Source organism: Juglans microcarpa x Juglans regia, chromosome 5D, assembly GCF_004785595.1.
Source record: "Juglans microcarpa x Juglans regia isolate MS1-56 chromosome 5D, Jm3101_v1.0, whole genome shotgun sequence".
Classification (NCBI taxonomy): Eukaryota; Viridiplantae; Streptophyta; class Magnoliopsida; order Fagales; family Juglandaceae; genus Juglans; species Juglans microcarpa x Juglans regia.
In genome coordinates, this window is record NC_054602.1 from 8,659,337 (window position 1) to 8,680,770 (window position 21,434).

A 21,434-nucleotide genomic window follows, 5' to 3' on the forward strand; every position below is an offset into this window, starting at 1 on the left:
TGTAGCAAATCTAAGAAAATCTGAACCGGTAGAGAAAAACTAGCATATAAACATATTTACATATAAGTAGTGGAAAAGAATAGAAAAAATAGAAGGAGATGGAGAGGAAGGTAGAGCCGATGCTCTATCCGGCAACACTAAACGAAAAGATGGATTTTTTTTCTAGAGAGAAGTTAGAGAGAGAGAGAAGTAATAGTTTTCTTAACTTTGGAGGAGATCAATGAGTTAAGACTTGTAGTTGGGAGTTACCTGTGCTAGTTTGCCGGCTTGCATGCTCCCTTCCCTCCAAAGTCCAAGCATTCTGTTCCATTATATTTTGGCATTTTTTCTTTAATAAATGTTATAAGTATAGAAAAACTATAGAGTAATCAGTTTGTAAAATTATTTTTATATAATTTTTTTATGATTAAAATATTTTTCTTTTTCTTTTTGGTGTGGTTAAAAAAATAAAAAAAATTGACCCGCCGGTGATTACTCTATAGTCTCTAGGGATTTTAAGCCCAACTATACATTCTCCAAACGACACCGTTCTTTTAGTTGAGAGAGTACAGGACAACGTCGATTTTGCTTGTGATGGAGGTAATCGAATCCATGTACGGGACAGACTGCCAAGGCATATTTGTTTCCCATATGTTTATGTTCCGTGTAGGAATCAGAAACAAACCCTCTGAAGTTTCTTCTCCGAACCAAAAACCCTTATTTTTATTATCATATTCATATTCTCTTTCTCCTTTTTATTTTCGGAGCGTCTTCTCTTTTCCCGTCTTTTTAGTCACTCGATCAATAATTCAATTAGTTTCTGCAACACTGATTGATCCCTTTCGTGTTCGGTATGTTAAAGTCTGGTGCTTTCATAGACGTTATTGTTTTCTCAATTCTTTTTGGATTTTTTGGTATGTGGGGTTTGTAATGTTTCGATATTTGGTTTTTTCAGGGAGCAATCGTACTGCTGGTTTCGCCATGGCCAAAACCTCGTTCAAGCTCGAACATCCATTGGGTTCGTCCGCCCTTTGTTTTTTTCCGCCTTTCTATAGCAAGTTTTGATTTTTGGTGATAGTCTTGTATTTTCTTTCTTAAGTTTTGTGAGTGAATGTTTCGAGTTTTGAGTATGTGAGAAATTGGTGAAAGGGGCGTTAGGATTTGTTCTCTTTTTCCTTTGCTCCTATGAAAAGTTTGGATTTTCAGTGATAACCGTAATTTCTGTGATGGATTCTGTTGGTGATTGTTCGAAGTTCTAAAAATAGGTGATTGATATGAAGAGGTAGTTTCCTGCTTTCTAGTGTTTTGAAGACGAAAAGCGTTCTTCTGAAGATCTTCGTTATTTTTTCTTTTCTACTTTGAGTTTGTGGGCTAGGATTTTGTAAAGGAATGATGATAATGTACTGAATCTGTTTCTGTCGTAGTTTCCTGCATTCTAGTGTGTAGTAGGTATTTCCTTTATATACTTCATGTGTGCCTATTCTTGGTAATAAAATTCTTATTAATTATTAAAAAAGAAAAAAGATATGAAGAGGTGGTTTATTTTTTGAATGGTTTTCATTAATTGAAATTTATACTCCATTCGGTTGTTTGTGTTAGAATCTTTAGGACTTTTCCTATTAGTCAGACGGTAGGCTTGGGATGAGCTGTAGACTCGGACATCTTGGGCTCAATTGGAGTTCCCCTGGATACCTGATATACAGTTCTAACAGATTGGGTGGTGTATCCAATATTTAACTCCCTAGAATGGGCCTGAAGGGCCTTATGTTGGTGAGGTTCCATGTTGTAATAAATAAATAAAGAAATGGATTTTGGGGTGACTTTTATTGAAGCTATTCTTTTAGTTGAACTTAATTAATGTGTCTTTTGTTTAAAGAAGGTGACACACAGTTGAAGCAATTGGGATAAGTTATAGATGTGGGAGTCCACTGAATTTTTTGTATGGGCACATAATAAACCTCTAAATGGTGAGTCTTTATGGTGGTTTGTGGCAACATTTTGGTAACAAATTTTACAACTTTTTGTTTTTGTAGTTAGTTGTAACTCAATCATGCACTTGTCAATAGAAAAGATAAAGTGAGTTGGTAGACAAGCAAAGGGTGAAGAAGTGACTCCCTTTTTGGTGGAATTGCATTTGCAAATTTTTATGAAACCGAATTTTATTAATAGAAAAAGGCATAGCCTAAGTACACATGGAATATACACAGTATATGCCCAAGTACCACTAAGTACTAGTGATGGATACAAGCAAATTACAAAAGCTGTCCTCATTACAATTAATGACTGAAGCCCAAGAAATAATGTATTACAAAAGAATCTCTTCAGCTCATCCAAGGAACGTTCCCGGTTTTTAAAACACCTATTATTTCTCTCCAACCACAAGTTCCACATAATACAATATCATTTTCCACATAGCGGCAATGTGAACATTTCCCCTAATACCAGTCCAGCACTTAAAAATGTCCATAACTCTTCCGGGCATAACCCATGCCACACCAGTCCGGTTAAGGATCTCATTCCACAAAAACCGAGCCACCTCACAATGTAACAATAGATGATCCATGGATTCATCATTTTTCTTACATAAGAAACATCAATCCATGATGAGACCACGTTTTCTCAAAATTTCGGTGCTAAGGATTCTCTCAAGGGATGCAGTCCATATAAAGAAAACAATCTTAGGAGGAACCTTATAATTCCATATACTCTTCCAAGGGAAACAATGATCATTAGATAATCCCAAGAGGGCTTATAATAGGAATGCACCGAGACCACGTTTTATCAAATTGTCAATGGTGAGGATTCTTCCAAGGGATGCAGTCCATATAAAGAAAGCAATCTTAGGGGAAACCTTATAATTCCATATACTCTTCCAAGGAAAACAATGATCATTAGAGAATCCCGAGAGGGCCTTATAATAGGAATGCACCGATAACCTTTTACTCCCACCAGGAGTCCAAATCCCAAGTGGACCTGACATTTTAAGGCCGAACACCAACGTATAACTGACACAATATCAACAAAGATTTGTGACCCCTCTTTTTTTTTTTTTTGGGGGGGGGGGGGGGATTCGTGCTGTTTTCTTCAACTAGGGCTTCAAAGGTGACCTTGTAATTTTGGTTGTCTTATTCCTCCAATAGAAGTTACCAAATCCAAAGGGATGAATTGAATGTGAGAAACCCTAGTCGTTAACGTGCGATAGAAAAATTTACAGAGAGAGAAGAACCGCCGCCTTCGTGCTACCACCTTAGACCGGCGAGTGACCCCTCACCACTGGCACAGACAAGATTGACGGAATCCGGCAACCCCGTTGAGGGTTGTCCGGCGTAGGTCCTAGCGTTGGCGACCTGGTTTTCTTTTTTCGACGACGTTGACCACAGACGAGTGTATCCTAACCACCGTCCCAGACAAGGTCAACGGGCCCCAAAGATAGTGTTGAGGGTCGTCTGGTGTAGGTCCTGGCGTCGGCGACCTGCTTTTTTTTGCTAGACTCTTTCTCGGAGCCGTCCGACGTCGCGCCCCGCGCCCTTGATCACTAGCGAGTGACTTCTCACCACCGGCCCAGACAAGGTCGACGGGCTCCTGTGATTCTTTTGAGGGCCTTCCGACGTCAATTCCCCTCTGGCGACCAGGTTTTTTGAGTTGCATTGAGTCGGCACAGTATTGGTTTTTTGACTTGCATTGAGCCTTTCCCTGCGACCTACTTTTGACTTGATCGACGGAATCCGATTACCGAGAGTCCATTCTGTGGGCACAAATCTATTTTTTACCTTAAGAGGATGAAGCAGGGCCAGTAGGGAGCAGTGGGCACAAATTTGCAGTGGGATTTGACGATGAAGACACGCGAGGTGGTTTCGTCTCAGTTGGAAGATGAGAGGTGGTTGAAAGTGGAATAAAAAACTTTCGTTTTTACGAAAGAGGGATCATGCTAACGCAAGGGACAACTTTCTGCAACTCTTAGAATTCTGGAATGGAAGGAGGAAATGTTTGTTGGTGATTTCTTAAGAGTGCAAATGGCATTGGGTGGAAAGGCTTTCTACAGTCCATTCGAAGTGTTACTGAGTCCAAAACCACTATTCGAAGTAGGGAGTTTGTTGATGGAAAAACCGTGGGAAGACCTTCCTTAATCAAAGGTGCTTCATATGCTGCGGTGTTGATGTCAATGGCGGGTAGTCCAGCTGAGATCAGCTTAGCGGCAGAAGGAAAGAGTAAGGCACTTGTAGGAGATAAAGGCCATCAGGTGACATTGGGAGAGGTGGAGGGGGTCTTGTGGGATGTCAAAGCTCAATTGAAGGGAGTTTTGGAGTATGTGAAAGATCTGATGATTAAAGTGGATAAGGGGTTGGACCTAGTCGTGGGTTTTGGTGGTGGGTTGAGTATGGATGAGGGAGGGCGGGGGTAGATCTTACGGGTTTGAAGGCCACAAGTGTGCCGGCAAAGGGCGTTTCAACGCCGTCACAGATAGGATCATTGGATGCTGGCATCTTTGTCCATGCCAGTGTCACTATGCCTCTTGAGGGAGTTGTAGGGCCTTAGGCACAAGATGCATATGGGGTTGGTACTTCTGTCCAGGGCTCATCTTTAGTTGAAGACGGGGGTCCCTCTAGGGTCTCAAGTACTTTGGAAGAAACAGTCAAGCTTCTTTTAGAAGATGCAAACGGGGTTTCAAAAGATAGTGCTTCTCCTACCTGATCTACGGAGGGAGCAGTAGGGTCAAACAAAGTGACATGGCAAGGATTTTCGGGGGGTGATGCAAAGTCAAGCAATGTTGATGGAGGGGAGGAATCTGTAATGGTGACAGAAGCAATGGACAATAACCATATAGCTATCAAGCAACCATATGGCGGGAAGGAAAGTAGCGGTTTGTCGTTGGTGCCTCGTGTGGGGGAAGGTTTAGAATCGGTAGTGCAATTGGGTACTATGGCTGGGGATAATGTCGTTCCCCTGGTTTCTCTTCCTCCGTTAAACGATATAGAGGTTTCACCATCGGATTGAGTTCTGAACAAAGTTAACGGGCTTCAACAAATCCTGGGGCTTTCATATGGAGAACATGGAGATTATGAAGACCAATTTAAAGCTCTACTCACTGCGATTAAGGTGAGTCACGCGCTTGAAATCAAATCACATTTTAAGAAAAGCAGGGAGTTAAAGCGCCTTTCATGGACAATCAACTACAATACTAAGAGAGGTAGCTCAAGTCGAGGGAAGACTAAAGGAAGGGCATTGTGAAGACAATCTCGTAGTGGGATGTTCGGGTAGAGGATTAGTTTTATGGAAAAAAGGGGTTGGGGTTGGGGAGGTGTGTTACATTCCAATTCGGGCTTGGTGTATTTTGGGTCATTAGGGGCTCTCTTGTATGGGCTAGGTGTTTTCTTGTATACGTCCAGTGTACTTGGTTACTTCTATTGATATATATATATAATATTATTACTTATAAAAAAAAAAAAGGTGACCTTGTACATTTAGGAACGAAGTCATGACTACAAATGTTGCCATTTCCCATTGGAGAGTGCAATTTTTTATTCGTTTTTGGATGCGGAAAAGCAATTTTTATCATCCTCTTATATCATTGATTTGATTTTGGTATCTTCATGCATTTTTTCATCATATGCATGTTTATGACCATTTTTTTCCAAATTTTATGGTTTTTTACATCTCAGAAAGGAGGCTAGCGGAAGCTGCTCGAATCAGAGAAAAATATCCAGATAGAGTACCTGTGAGGACTCACATCAATGACAACCCTTTTCTTTTCATGCATTCCTTCAGTATACTTGCTGGCCTAATCTGAGTATGCTGTGCTGCTGTGTAGGTGATTGTGGAGAAGGCTGAAAGAAGTGACATTCCTGACATTGATAAGAAGAAGTTAGTCGCATCTTCCCGTTTCTTGTTTTTAATGTGCTTACTTTATTGTTCTTGTGATTTATATCCAATTTTGGTGATCATTTTGCAATTCTTGGCTCCTCTTAGATTTTGGGGTTCAATCTGCGGAGTCTCTTTTTTGCTTGTGATTCGCAATTCACCACATGTACGCCAATTATAATGCTGAACTTTCTTCTTGCTTTGTGGTTCATTTGGAGTTTAAATGAAAATAAATGTTCTGATGCGAGACAATAAATGTTGCAAGGATTAGAAGGTATTTATTTTGGTTTTGGTTTCATAAAGGTGGTCTTCATGGTATAATGTGGTTAGGTGGTCTTCATGGTATAGCGTGTGTGTGTGTGTGTTTTTTTTTTTTTTTTTTTTTTTTTTTTTTTTTTTTTTTTTTATAAGTAAGAAAAACTTTATTTAATGAAACTAGGTGAAGCCCATGTACACAAAAAGTATACAAAAGAAGCACCTAATTACATTCTAGAAACTTGAAAAGAAAACAAAAACTCTTGAACATTTCCTCCCTTAAGGACAATAGCCGATAACCACTGCAGCAAAGAAAACACAAAACAATTTCCAGATATCCTCAACAGTTCGCTCCTTGTCGTTGAAGCACTGCTCATTCCTTTCTATCCATAAACACCCCATAATACACAAAGGTATTATCCTCCATGCCGCTGCCAACTGAGAGCTTCTGTGCCGCCTATTCCAACATGCTAGTAGATCCACCACTCTCATTGGCATAACCCAACTCAACCCAGCTCTACTAAGAACCCCAACCCATATCTCCCTGGCCACCTCACAGTGTAATAACGTGTGTTAAGGAAAGGCTGTTTGGCTGAAATGGTGATCTAGGGTGGTGGATTCCATAGACTGGATGATGGAGGTACCGTTGTTTGGATTGTGGAGTTGGTATTATGGAAGGATTGTGATTGTAGTTGCTGCAAACCTGAGATATGGTAAGACTGATCGTGTTTTCACCTTCGCCATATTGTTTGCAACAATGCAGTACTTGCAACAACTAGTGGTGGTGTTACTATATTAAGAGTCTGGAGAGAGGTACATAAGCTAAGTTTCTTCTTTGAAATAAATGCTAGGAGATTTTTATTTGTGGTTATATACTTACTATGGCTGTCTTGCCTAATTTGAAGAGTGTGTGGAATGTTGTTTGAGAGGATGATAAATCTTTTCATGGATATGGTGCGGGGTAGGTGAGTTGGAAGGCCATTACCCGGAGTGGGATCAGAAAAGGCCATTACCCTAGCCACTGATCTTCCTAATGAGTCCAGAATCGTCGCATTTGATTAGTGCATGGGGCTCACATGCTACCCAAGCCAGGTATGAGTTCCACTTGATGCCATGCCATCACAACTTCAACGACCGCACATGTGTTATTGACGACTTCCTCAACTTTAACTCTTCAAGATTTGAGCCTCTCCACCCCTTTCTAACAAGTGCATGAGCCCCATGTGTTGGTATAGCCGCATGTATTCTCTGAGTGCAGCCAAAGTTCTAGACCGCTCAATCTTGACTGTCTTGTTGTCTGGCAGCTTTTCCTGAATGAGGAACCAGAGGTATTGGAAGTGAATATTTTCACCAAGTACATTCAAGAAGCCAATCGGAGTGCTCCTTTTTGGTTCCAACTGCAACTATTTGGTCCCCCATTTGGACCACCACTAGTCACCTCCTTGGTTTTTGCAAAGGAACATGGGCCCTGATCTTTGGTCGCCCACAATTTTTTTTTCTAGCATTACCTTCACTGTAATGGTTCTTTTGTTTGGAGCATTTATCCTCTACTCTTGTATTGCTGATGCTGTATCACACATACTTCTTGTTTGTTGCTGCAGATACCTTGTTCCAGCTGACTTGACTGTTGGGCAGTTTGTTTATGTTGTGCGGAAAAGGATCAAGCTCAGTGCTGAGAAGGCTATATTCGTCTTTGTGAAGAACACTCTACCTCCGACTGGTGACTGTCGATGTGCTAAATTTTAAGTGATTTTGAGTAACATTTTTAAAGTTAAGTTTTCAATCTGTCATTTGTTGTTACAGCTTCCCTGATATCTGCAATTTATGAGGAAAACAAGGATGAAGATGGTTTTCTTTACTTGACTTACAGTGGAGAAAATACTTTTGGATCCCTCTTAGAGCCTGGAGCCTGGAGCCTGGATTCCACTTTGTGTAAATAAAGCTTGGAAGGTGTAAATTCTCAGCGGTGTCTCTCAAGCAGCTTGACTTACCTGCTTGCCTATTGTTTAGCTTGGTCTTGATTTGGATTAATTCATGCTGGAAGTGGTTTGAATACATATAGTATCTTTACCATGTATTTGAAAATAGGGAATCAAATGTATGGTAATTTCCCAGTTGTGTTGGTTGGTGATGTTCCTTTTTTTTTTTTTTTTGAACAAGTTAGAACGGTCCTTGTTAAAGATGCACAGGTTAGCATGCTACGGTTCCACTTGGTATTTACCTTCGTTGTCGCTTGAATATCGCCTGCACTGGTGCTCTCCCCAAATCCAGAGAAACCCTTGGATGATATTATCACTCTCATTTGCAATTATATGAGGCGAATAATACACGAAAACTATGTGCATCAACAGCTTTGGTACAGTGCTCACAACTGTGAATCCTTACAACCAAAGCGTCGACCAACTCCTTAAAAAATAATGATAGGGTTATCACTATACTACTATTTATCTATTACTCTTTTTATATTTAATTTTTAATTTTACTTAATGATTAAGAAAGTGAGTATTAGTAAATGTATATATTTTTTTAATTTTTTCTTAATGATTAAAGATGTTAAAAAAATATATAAAAAAATGATAAAAAAATAAAAAAAACTTAAAATACATTTAGGTTGTAAGCCTATCACTACTCCCTCCTAAAATGCAAACGATGTTGCTGTGGGACTGCATTACCCTTGAGATGTCAAATCTGCAATAGTAGCACAGGCCTTGGACTATTTACGAAAGTAATTTCTGTTTGTTTTGTTCTGAAGTTCAAAGGTCATGAAGAATGGGCATTAACAGTGTCTTTTGTTGCTGAAATGAGCATGGTTTTACCATTTACATGGGTGAATTATGAAATTAACGCAACTATTCATCTCAGTGCATGTACAGCTTGTTCTTGATGATACTTTTTGAACCCTATTCGGTTCAAATAAAGCAATTCAAAAGGCGCCCCTGGTGGGACTCATGGGCAAGAATTAAATTTACTCGATTCATTTCGTGAACTGAACGTTCTATTGTATTTCGATAGTGATAGGGTAAATTAATGGATGTGCCTTTTTCATTAGAAGAGAAAAGGAATAATGATAAAAGAAATCATGAGAAGTCTGTGCATGTGGCTGCATAAAACCATGGGCTTGCATTCAAATTCAAAAGTAATTGCAAACATTCCTTTGATTCTACTTTTTTTCAATACAACGGGAGTTGAGAGAACAATTTCATTTAGGCGAGCCCTTTTTCTGACATTGATTCTTGACCCATTTGATGCCGGCTGATGCTCCGCTCTTGATCTTTAGTGCGCCAACCATGGCGGTTGCTTTGGCTTTATTCAATCCAGCTTTTGCATTCCCCTTCTTGTTGCCGCTGCTTTCTTTCTTGGTATTAGAGCTGTCATCTTCCTCCATGGCACCGATTCCTCCAGCACCCCATTGATCTGCCCAGCTTGGTGCTTCAGTGGCCATATTATCGTCTTGTATGTCTATGCAAATCTATTTCTCAAACGAATATGGCCAATTAATTCAAAGATGCAAGAACATCAAAGAAATAACATTATCAATAAAAATCTTAGAAAATTACAGTTTGTTTTACCCAATTGGGTTATTTCTTTGTGCTTTCTTTGTAACATTCTAAAGTTTTCATTCAAGAAGTAGAAATTCTACAACTGCAACTCCATTTCCAGGAACATGATAAGGTTTTCAAGGGATTCATTTTCACTTACATTTTCATAGGGATTGTCCAGTCTGGGTTTCCGTTTCCACACCTAGCAATGCTAACATGATTTTTCAAGGAAAAATTACCGAAAAAGCAGCTGTAGCAGCCATATCTAAATGGCATGCAGTCTGCAGAGACGAAAATCTTTCTTCTCCTCATTTTTTTTTCGGAGGTGATAAAAAGAAAATGGATCTGATAGGAACATATCAAAGTATTTTCAGTTGTACAAAACCACTTCACCCTCAAAGAAACATGGAGCAAGATCTAAACAATATACAATATAACACTCTTAACCTTTCACAATCTCTTAATCCCCAGAAAACACAAAGATTAAACCTTTCAAAGAACACGAATCGCGTGAGAGAGAGAGAGAGAGAGAGAGTATACCTTGTAAATGGATAAGCAAGGAGGAGTAGAATGAGAAAGTTGGGAGTTAATGGTGGTGGGGGAAGGAAGGAAGGAAGAGTTGAAAGACCTTATACCCAGGCGAGACAAACCAAAGGTCACATGTGGGTGGGGATTATCTTGTACGCACATCTTACACTATAGATAAAAAAAAGGGACTTGACACCTCAGTAGTTATAGTTTCCATCTAACGAAGCAAACTATGTTTGGCATCTTTTCTTTTCTTTTCTTTTCTTTATTAAAAGTCTTTCAATTATAATCCTAATCATATCGGTATGATCTTTTGCATATTAAATTAGTAGGCCAACCATGTTTCTTTCTCATCCTCGAATAATTGGACTAGTTTTTATAGCTGATCATGTCTGTCTCCAGTTTGCTTTGTCCCACCACCCTCTCAAGCACATTGATTTGCCTCCACTACTACTAGATCCATTGTTTCACCGGTGCTCTGCCCAATTATCAAAACGCTTTTGCCTACTGTTTCACATTCAAGTAAATTTCTCGGTATGTGATAGTCATCTTTTGCATTATCTGTATCATTTAAATTTATTCGATGTCCTCATATAGATGACACCGCCATAAATATGTTGGATTTTCAGTTCAAATGAAACAACGTTTTCATCTTGAGGTTAGACTGAATAATGCCGAATTCATACCCCTATATAGGAGAGCATATAGTTGTGAAGTGCGTAAGCGCCACGCAGTCGCTTTGAAAATAGTGAGGTCCACTATTAAAAAAATAATTTCTTTTTTTTTAATGTGAATCTCGTATTTGTTCACATTTTTCAAAGTAATTATACAATATTTACGCACTCACGACTGCAACTATCATTTCTCTGTATAAGAAGGCTTGACCGTCAGGCACATCTCACTCCATACAACTTATTTAAGTGCGACGACCTTTTGGGCATGAGGTATTTTCTATCTCAATGCTTGTTACTATATTAAAAACAAAGGCCCAAAAAAATCTGGCAAGTACTAAATTGAAAGAAGAATGCTAGTCAAAATAAATTTTACAAATTGAGATGTGAGAACATAAAAATAGTTATAAAATATTAGCATCAAACTACAATCATTATATAATTAAATTTATCTTCTATAATTCTCCAAACATTTCTCCTAATATTAGAAGTGAAAACACTTTCTTTTTTTTTTTTTTTTTTTTTTATCTCCTGCTGTGTAGGGAGTATTTTATTGCATGTTTACACCCACCCTTTAGTGAATGAAGTATAAAACATCTACTGCGGTACTGTCAGGTGGTTTGTAGATTGTTTCATAGTTTCCATTAATTGAATGGAAAGAGAGGAAGATTAGTGTTCCACTTATAATAATGCGGCCGGCATCTGAGGACACGCGGTCTTGGAACATCAATAATGTCAGAAAATCTACATTTATTGTGATTTAAGGACATACATCAGGCAACTCGAGTTCTTCATTCTTAAATGCCCTCCTTAAACCTTTGGTTTCCACACTACGTTTCATTCAAGACACAACTTCTACTCAATCTATTTCCTTTGAATCTATTTACAATATTTTATAATTATATGATAATTTTATATGCGCGGGTATCAAAATATACCACAATTTGTTCAATGCATGAACTGATGCCTATTATATATAGTTTCTCTAAAAGGAAAGGGAGGCAAAAACATTACACAATAATTACCTTACCCAACGAGTATCAAAATAGGAGTAACTTAATTCTCCCCCAGCGAAAATATAGATTAAAAACAAAAACAAAGCAAAATTGGGAGCATCTCTTTCGATGAAAACTTCTAATTTGGTTCAAAAGTACTGTTGCCGAGTCTTTCTATAAACATAGCACAACGCCTAAATGGGATGGTTAAAAATCAAGTCACGAATCAAATTCACCAACTAATTAACCAAACATGCCAACCCCATGTATGTAAACCATTTTCTTCTAATGATTTGGGTTTTGTCCTTTTCATTTTTCTCTCCATCTGTCTTTTTGTTTACCATTTCTCAGGAGGACGCAATTACTTGGATTTCCTCGTGGACTTGGATTTCTTCATTTTGCGTGACTTATCGTCCACGCTTGTCCACGTGTATCCACTAGGTATGGCAAAAGGATCCGACTCTTGCGCCCCCGCCGCCGAACTTCTCTGTTGTTGTTGTTGCTGCTTGCTCGCCGATACCGAGTGGCTATTGTTTCGCCGCAACCACGTTGAAGACGACGATGACGACGGTAATGAAGAGTAGTGGGTATCTGATTTATGATCCTCTTCCGAGTGGCCTCCTCGTCCTCCATGAAACAAGTGTCTGGGACTTGAGAACGGCGTGTAGAATTGTTCGGTTGGTTGGAGCTCCACGAACTTTGTGAACGTTATCACCACCCTCACTGTAGGAACTACTGGAATTGCCACCTGTCGCACCAAACAAAACAAAGTCAAACTAAGCAATCACCGTTTGATTAATATTTGACATACCGAACCGCGCCTATTATAAAAACAATTATCCACGATGCATGTCCCACAGTGATCTCGCCACGTCATTACCTGCATTTGGTGGTCCAGATCACGTGGCAAAATCACGGTCAAAACTATTTTATATATTTTAACATGGGGCCCTACGGTGTCGGAAGGGAAAAAAAAACCTCGGATGATATGAGGGTCCCACCCTCTATCACCGTCGGATCAAATTCAAACTATAATCTAAAAGTTCCACGTCAATTCACCGACCACCATTGGCCCCCACAAAAGCTTCTCCACTAATCAGTAATCAGAGGACCTCGCGGTCGAGGTCCGCAAGGAAGACCGTTACTAGTTGTCTTTGCCCCATCAAAAGAACCGAAAACTAAAAACTAAAGCAAAGCGCGAAGGGTCCACGAAAAAAAAAAAAAATAAAATCCGTGGACCCCCGAAATATCCTCTTCCCAGAAAGCCCTTACCTTTACCGGGAACGTTCCCGGAGGAAACTTGGTCGTGAGCAACTCTCTCATCCTCCTCACGGCTTTCACTTTGTTCGCCAAAATGTCTAGTAACGGCAACAACTCCTCCGTTTTCAACGGGAATTGCTCAGTCAACCAGACGGACGGCCGCAAGCTCCGAACGTACTCCTTCTCCTTAGTCTGCGGCGCAGTCACAGCCGAAGCAGCTCTCCTCGACACCAGCGGCGCCGAGGGAAGGACATCAACGCTCTTCCTCGGCATCATCACCCATTCCCTCTCCTCCCTAACAAAGCTACTGTGTCTCCGCTGATCCGGGGCAAATCCGAAATTCGGATTCTCAGCCACCAAAAAACCGTCGTCGTCCTCGTCAAGCTCTAGAGGAAGGACCTGCTCACTCCCAGCCACGTCAGAGTCTCCACCGGCGACCTTACGTGACCGGAAGCTGAAGACCACGTTGTGAATCTCGTAGACCTTGGCTTTCCACTCTCCCACATTCTCCGTTTTCTCCTGACGCCTCCAGTTGGTCCTTCCTACGAGTTCGGCTTTGGTAACGTCCATACCGGGTCGGTACACGCTTGTTTGGGAGCAGAAGCCAGCAATGTCGGACTCGCTCATCGGAGCTCCAGCGTTCTCGAAGGCGTCGAAGATTTTGCGATCGTCGCGATTGAGAACCAAGAGAGCGCCGGAGGGAATGTCGTGGCTCTGATCGCCATCTCCGAGGAAGAGGAAGCTCTGATCGGCGCGCTGTATCTTCAAGCCGTCGAAACCGGCCAAGGATGTGTCGGCACGTAGGTTACCGTCGCGCTTCCAGATTTTATAAGTGTCGGATGGAGCAATTTTACCGACGAAGGGGATGACGGAACTCTCGAAGTGGAAGGAGATCTCCATGTAAAAGTCTCGCATCCTGCGGAGGACGGCGATGACACGCGGCAAGCGGCGACGCCACTTGGCCCAGGCTGAACGGTGGTGCTGGCGGAGGAGGATGAGAGAAATTTCGGAGCAACGGCGAACGAGAGCCTCCTGGAGGGGGTTCCATCCCGCAGAGTTCTGGAGGGACACATCAGCACCGGCAAGGGCGAGAGCGCGAGCGGAGACGGCGTCATTTAGGCGCACGGCGAGGTGGAGAGGGGTCTCGCGGAAGGGCACGTCACGGCGGTCGAGCAAGGCGGATATCTGGTCGCTGAGTCGTTCCTGAGATAGAGAGTCTGACTCGGAGTGGATCTGAGCAGGGTCGGCGAGTTTGGGGAGGGTGGAAACGAGACGAGACAGGGTGGTGTGATCACCGACTGCGACGGCGTAGTGTACAGGGCTATGAGTGTAGTCCTCCGGTTTGATCTGCGGGAACGACGTCGTTGTGGCCGCGGAGTGTTTCGCCATTCTTAGGGAAATGGAGTGAGCGCTCTACTCTGCTCTGGTTGTGGACTATGATGACGAAAGAAAAAGGGAATGTTATGGAAAAACGGGAGGGAGGGGGTAGTATCGTCATACAGCAGGTTCTTTATTGATAAACGTGATGAGAGGAGAGGAGAGAGGAGGCTGAAGACACGCAATCGGCGCGACTTTTGGTAATTCTAGCAGTGATATTAGTTTTTCTTGTTGAGATTTTTTTTTTCCTTTCATGTCAGTAGACTCAGGTACTTTAGCTTCGGTTCTTTTGTCTTTTCCATGTCTGTCCTCTACTTCCTCGTCTTTTTCTTTCTTCTCTTCCCTAATATTTTGACCCTTTAGTGCGAAAATATGCCCTTTCAACATTTATGAACTTTACCATTTCTTATTATCTTAACAAAATTGATGTCATTTTGAGCAAACATTTAAGGATTATTCGATGAATGAACATCAACATCGTCTAGACATCTAAACTATTGGCTTCGACAATATATAGTAGTTAGTACTACCCTACAATCATTACCTTTGTTCAGGAGTTTGAGATCAAATTATAAACTGACCTGATTCATCTCTTAATTATTGCATCGATCCTGTTGATGACTTAATAGTGTTAATGTGGAGAAAGTAGTTTAGGAAGGAAAAAAACAAGAAAATGCAAACAAACTTGAGTACAAAAAAAAGGTACGACAAAATGGGAAATACCGGCCGGTTAAAAATCAACTCCAGTTGATATTAAAAGAAAAATTTGTATTTATAAGTTTTACTTATATAACAAATTATTGATATATTAAAAATTATAACAATTGCTGTTAAATTTTAAATTTTAAATTTATAAAGAAAACTAAGAAAATAGATCTTATATGTAAAATTATAAGTAAAATTATAAATATACATAGCACTACTATTTGTTAAAAATTGTTTGGATAAAATCAACTCTAGGTGATATCTCCTTATACTTAAAAGCGCCTGTCGCTAATGAACAGTATGAATAGTAAATTTCGTTTTACATTTTCTTCTTCTTCTTGCATCCCTCTCTACTTCCTCGCAGCAAATTCGCAGCCACAAAATGGCCACAAAATCACGACACAAGATGTACAAAAATGACAACAAAATAAGAACAGACTATGATTTTTTACATTTTCTTCTTCTCCCTCTACTTCCTCACAGCAAAATCGCAGCCACAAAATCACCAGACAAGATGTACAAAAATGACAACAAAAAAAAAAGAAAAAATAATAAGAACAGGCTACGGGCTTCGGCCTGTTGCGGGGGAGAGAGAGAGAGAGAGAGAGAGAGAGAGAGAGAGGTCTGTGAGGAGGAGATCGGCGTGGAGAAGGTTGCCGGTGACTGGGCTTGGTGGTGGCTCGATAACGGCGGGCAGCGGCGCTGAAATAAGTCGAGGAGAAGAGAGATTGAGAGAGAGAAGAGCGTGCGGCTAGAGTGAGGGAGGGAGGAGAGAGAGGGAAGAGGGAAAAGTAAGAAAAAAGTTAGGGTTTGGGGCCGCCGATGACTGGGCTTGGTGGTGGCCCAGTAACGACGGCCAGCGGTGCTGGGAGGAGCCGAGGAGAAGAGGGATCGAGAAAGGGGGGCGTGCGGCTGGAGAGAGGGAGGAGAAAGAGGGAAGAGAGAAAAGTGAGAGAAAAAGTAAGGATTTGGGATTTAAATCCTGACCTTTCATCTTGAGTCTCCAAATATATATGTTAAATTAAATAACTTAATTAACTAAATTAGGCAAACGCCCTCAGACATTACCTACTACTAGTTAAAAGAAAAATTTGCATTTATAAGTTTTACTTATATAACAAGTTATTGATATATGAAAAATTATAACATTTGCTTTTAAATTTTAAATCTATAGAGAAAACTAAGAAAATAGATCTTATACATAAAATTATAAGTAAAATTATATATTATACATAGCACTACTATTTTTTAAAAATTGTTTGGTTGAAGTGTCGTGAGCATATAATTTCTTGAAAGAATTCTCAAAGTGAAAATGTTTTATAAATAATAATGTTATATACAGTTGTAAAGTGTACAAATATCACATAATTATTTAAAAAAAAGAATATTTTTTTAATATAAATCTTATATTTACTATTTTTTAAAAAAAATACGTTTACTTATTACACATCTATAATGTCAATAGAAAGAAAAAAAACTAACGCATTTATTAAAGTTATTTTTATAGGAAGTTATTTTTAAATAGTCTTTTTTTTTTACGCAGCACCTCTCTAATTAAAAAATATTAAATCCATGAATTCCAATCCAACGATAACATATCAAATTGGCCTACAATGTTCCGGCCGGCGCCAAGCTAACAGTTGGCTGAGAAAAAAAAAAATGTATGGGAATGATTGGAGCGTGGGATTGGTGTACAGTAATCTTGGGGTTGATGATAGAGGATGATTCAGAAGCTGAGTGGTCAGCGTCTCTCTCTCCCTCTCACTCACTCTGTAGTCTGTGGTGACCACATTTGCAACTGAGAGAACAGAGGACATGTCTGCTTTAACACAGACAAAACTCCGTACGGGAATTTCTGAATGGCTGTCCCTCTACCTCTGTCGTTTGAAAAGTAAAAGCAACTATTTCAGAATTCAGAAATGTGTTGTCATGTTGACAAGGCCGCCCAGCCCAGAACCCCTTTTTTCCCTACTACATCTTGGGTCTTCCTTTTAGCCGTTTGGGTCAGGAAGATTAATAGCAGCGTGCATGGGCTCTGGGCTCTGGGCTCGCATTCAAGCAAATTAATAGCGCTGTTCATGGGCTTTCTTCGGGCTCAAGCTACAGATAACATGTCACCTATAAAGAGCAAGCAACAAGAACAGTGAAAATGGTCCGGACCAAAACTACAAAGGTGGTGTTTATCGACAAGGTTTGCTACTTAGAGAGTTCTCAATAGTTCCTTCATCTTATCATTTAAAATATATTACTAAAATTTATTTCTTTTATTTTACATACCGATTTTTACAATATATCATATATCAGTTTATCTATTTTTTCTTTATAATATTTAAATATTATAACTTTTAATATATTTTATTCATTTCAAATAAAATAGAAAGTATAAAGCATAAAGAGAAATGAATAAAAAGTACTTCTTACAGTAAAAAAAAAGTAGAAAGTAGAGAGATAAATGAATTAAATATTTATACAAATGCGTATAGTGTCCCATAGATGTAGAGGTGGTACTTCAACAAATTGGATATTAGTGATAAAATACATAATCCGTTGGATGGGCTATTTTAAGCTATTTTTTTCAAATTTTACAAAAACATGAGTTTTACATAACCTATTGGAAATGCTTTAAAGAGCTAAAACTTTAGAATTGGTGTAGTCAAATATAAATGCAAATCAAAATTTAGCTAATAATCTCATAAAATTGTCTACATTAGAAGAGGCAAAGGCAAATTTTTTTTCTTACAAGCTACAGTAATTCTACATATTTGTATAATTATTGTTTCCAATCCATTAAATAATTTATGTTAATTTACCTCTCCTCCCACTCATCTCTCTCGACAAAGGCAAATTCTTGCTTACAAGTCAAATTTATATTAATTTAATTATAAATTTTTTATTTTATAATTTAATTTGATTATTAATTAACATATAATAAGTAGAATTGCAAAATATAAAAAATTAAATTAGAAAAAATATTATTATTATTAAATTAATAATATTTATTATTATTTTGACTAATCGATAGATAATCCAATGTATGAATCTCTTTTAAAGAGAATAGACAAAAGGAAAAATATGTTATTTTAGCCAAAATATAGGCTATTCCAATACTAATGATCTAAGCCTAGTGTGCCAGTTGTTGTGATACTTATTAGTTATAAAAAAGGTTAAAATATCAATGTTTTTTTTAATCATATTTAATAGTGTGCTGATCAGTGTATCGAAAAGGGTTCTACAAATAAATATTTCTTAAGAAAACATACAACAATGGTTGGCAGAAAAAAAAAAATATATATATATATATATATATCATTTAAAAGAAATAGTCTATTTTTGTTATGTAGCTGAATTTAAAAATATGAGTAAGATAATTAGCCAGGTGAAGTCAAGATCAACGGGACTGGCCGAGTCGTAGGTCTTTGGTTCATTGCAATTCTAAATAATCACGTTTATGGTACGGTCAATGTCATGACACTTGCCGTACTCGATCGATTAAACCCATGACCGTGACAAATTTTGAAAATCGACCGTCCGAAGTAGTTGGCCTTTGTGCTGAGTCAGTGCACAATTTGACTCGGTAAAGAAATGTGACCAATCGTACATGCACAGATTGCGTCGCTTTAAAAAATCCCGTTTCCCCGAAGGCACCTCCAATGCCAGATGTCCCCCGTCCTGTGAGCAGGGGTCCGGACTCCATTAATTTACCCAAAGTTGTCAACATAAATTCAGCTTTCCCAGATACTTCTTGGAACTGCAAGATCAGGATGTTCTCTTTGGCACTCTTTCTATTATATATAGGAGAGGGGGAAGAGGATCGAAGAGATCTAGTATGTTAAAGCTCAACAACACGAACAAATAAGACCACCCGGCCATCTTCTTTAGCTGCTTTTCTGTTTTTGAAGAATTCAATCTGAGTACTCTTATCTGCGGCAACAAAAAAAGAAATCAATGGCTTTCTTGTTGTCAAGCTTCTTTGGTTGCTTTACTGATTCTGACAGCAGCCGCAGGGTTGCATGCAGTGACGATCGAGCAGGAGAGGAAAGGACACATGGGAAAGCGAGCAACGAAACCAAGGTCCTCAAGAGAGCGAAGTCTAAGAACAAGTCCTCCAAGAGATCAAGCCCCACCCCTCCAATTCCCGTGTCTTACTTTCCCGTTGGAACGAGACTTTCTCACTTATGAGTACGTACTCTCGGTCGATCGGAAATAAAAAGGTTCCAAAGTAGCTAGCGAAGCCCAATACAACTGCATGAACAAAAAAGAAATATTTAGTGAATATTTCCATTTGCTCCTAAATATTAATTTGGCAGAGATGTATAATTGTTATAAGTTCATGTACGTTTATTCTTTAAATTAGGAGGAAATATTAAGGATTTAATTAAGCTGGCATAGGATTGCTCAGCTCGTTATTTGGGAATTATATATATATATATATATATATATATATATATATATATTCCATTATTGATGGATGTAGTTATATGATATTGGTTTAATGCATTAATTTATAAGTTAACTTGATTTTGGCATCGATGGATCATGTGTCGCGGCCTTTGCTTGGCGGGCTAAAGAAATTAGATCTTATAACATGGAGGTCGATCGATCAAAAATAGGAAGGAACATATGCATGAGATCCAATGCTTGGATGGTACAAACACCGGCCGGGAATTAAAGCCACGGCTAGGGTTGACATCATGATCATATATGGTTGGTTTGCGACCAAATTCATGTCATAATTAATATATTCACATGAACAATTCATGGTGAAAATTTGGGCGCAGCCGGCGTATGTGAACCCCATCTATTTAATTTCCTTCCTTTGTCACAATCATTTTGGTTTGATCTATTAGTCTTGTGGGGCCTTTCATTTCCAGTACCATCTTATTCTATATATTAATTCTATATATGATAAAAGTTTTAAAAATTAATCTTATATAATTTATATTTACAATTTTAAATTTAAATATTCTTATAAAATATTTAAAATTACTTCTCAACACTCAAACATAAGGTATATCGCTTAAATATTCACAAATCCAATAACATAATAGTTTTGATTTAGCATACTAATTAAAAAGTTTAACTCACATGTGACATTATGTACTTTTAGCTTTCACCATTTGAGAGTATATCACTGACAGAGCCAAACAAATTTGAGAGTAGCACTGACACGACATGCTAATAAACAAAGTGATGATTTAGGTTATTGAGCTTACCAAATTAGTTAGGTGATGGGGAATTTTTTTCTCTCTCTTTTGTTTTCACCAATAAAATAAATCTAGCTCCACCAGACTTTCTATTTTGCTTAGTTTGGATGTCAATGCATTTTCAGATATTCTGATAATACTTCACTTTTATTTATTATTTTATTATTATTTTTTACTTATTTTTTATTACTATTTACTACTATTTAATATTCTATTATTATTTTTTTACTACTATTCTCAAAATACCTGTTCACTCAACTTAAAACGAGTGGATAATTTTTCCTATTTCTATGACATTTGAATTCATTTATGAGATAATTAAGATAACAACAATTATATTTTAAGATGGTCTTTACCCAATTCATTAGGAAGATGCCGATGCCAGTTTTTATTGATATCACTCCAATTAAAGTAATTACAGCCTAACATTTGAATAAACAATTAAGTTGTATGTTGAACTCATACTTGGAATGCTTTTTTTTTTTTTGTAAATTCCTTGTTTTTGGACATTCTAATTTAACGTTGAATATTATTTTAAATTAAATTGTTAGTGGAAGTACGAGATTATGCATGTAAACTAGCCCACATAATGTGACCCAAATGAGTTAGCCGGCCTCCTGAACCAAATGAACCTTGAGCCCACAAGCGAGACCGAATAAAGTCTATGTGACCAAAAAAGGTAGGAGGGACTAATTGTCGTTGAATCATATTAACTCAAAATTCAATAAATTTTTAAGCGTCCAATATCAATAGTTTAAGGTAGATTTATATTCAAATTTGAACCGAAAATCTAGTACATGCCAAGCTACTTGAAAATAACTTGATGACCATTGGACCACCATCCTTGATGGCCATTCTAATCAAAGTCACTATTCTTTCATTTCATAGCTCTCGTTATCGGTCCTTCTATCTTCTCAACTCGATAGCACTATAAGTTAGCATTTCCAAATATCAATTTTGTCATCTTAGAAGATTCCTTAATGTTTTTACTTCATCTATTGTATTTTATTATAGGGTTAATTACAATTTATCCACTTGAACTTTCACTCAATTTATAATATA

General features: G+C 38.5%; 3 protein-coding genes across 3 annotated transcripts; 1 reads left to right on the forward strand and 2 right to left on the reverse strand.

Moving 5' to 3' along the window:
• Positions 1 to 621: 621 nt before the first annotated feature.
• On the forward strand, positions 622 to 8,286 carry LOC121264213 (autophagy-related protein 8C-like). The gene is made up of 6 exons (XM_041167295.1): positions 622 to 830; positions 935 to 997; positions 5,640 to 5,695; positions 5,789 to 5,841; positions 7,695 to 7,813; positions 7,897 to 8,286. The coding sequence occupies exons 2-6, from the start codon at positions 961 to 963 to the stop codon at positions 8,031 to 8,033; spliced, it is 402 nt and encodes a 133-aa protein (XP_041023229.1). The 5' UTR covers positions 622 to 830; positions 935 to 960; the 3' UTR covers positions 8,034 to 8,286.
• Positions 8,287 to 9,194: 908 nt separating this feature from the next.
• LOC121264212 lies at positions 9,195 to 10,332 on the reverse strand. The gene is made up of 2 exons (XM_041167294.1): positions 10,173 to 10,332; positions 9,195 to 9,562 (listed from the first exon to the last, which is right to left on the reverse strand). The coding sequence occupies exons 1-2, from the start codon at positions 10,320 to 10,322 to the stop codon at positions 9,293 to 9,295; spliced, it is 420 nt and encodes a 139-aa protein (XP_041023228.1). The 5' UTR covers positions 10,323 to 10,332; the 3' UTR covers positions 9,195 to 9,292.
• A 1,582-nt stretch (positions 10,333 to 11,914) lies between these two features.
• LOC121264211 (ankyrin repeat domain-containing protein 13C) lies at positions 11,915 to 14,610 on the reverse strand. Its single transcript, XM_041167293.1, has 2 exons — positions 13,099 to 14,610; positions 11,915 to 12,574 (listed from the first exon to the last, which is right to left on the reverse strand). The coding sequence occupies exons 1-2, from the start codon at positions 14,473 to 14,475 to the stop codon at positions 12,188 to 12,190; spliced, it is 1,764 nt and encodes a 587-aa protein (XP_041023227.1). The 5' UTR covers positions 14,476 to 14,610; the 3' UTR covers positions 11,915 to 12,187.
• Positions 14,611 to 21,434: the final 6,824 nt, after the last annotated feature.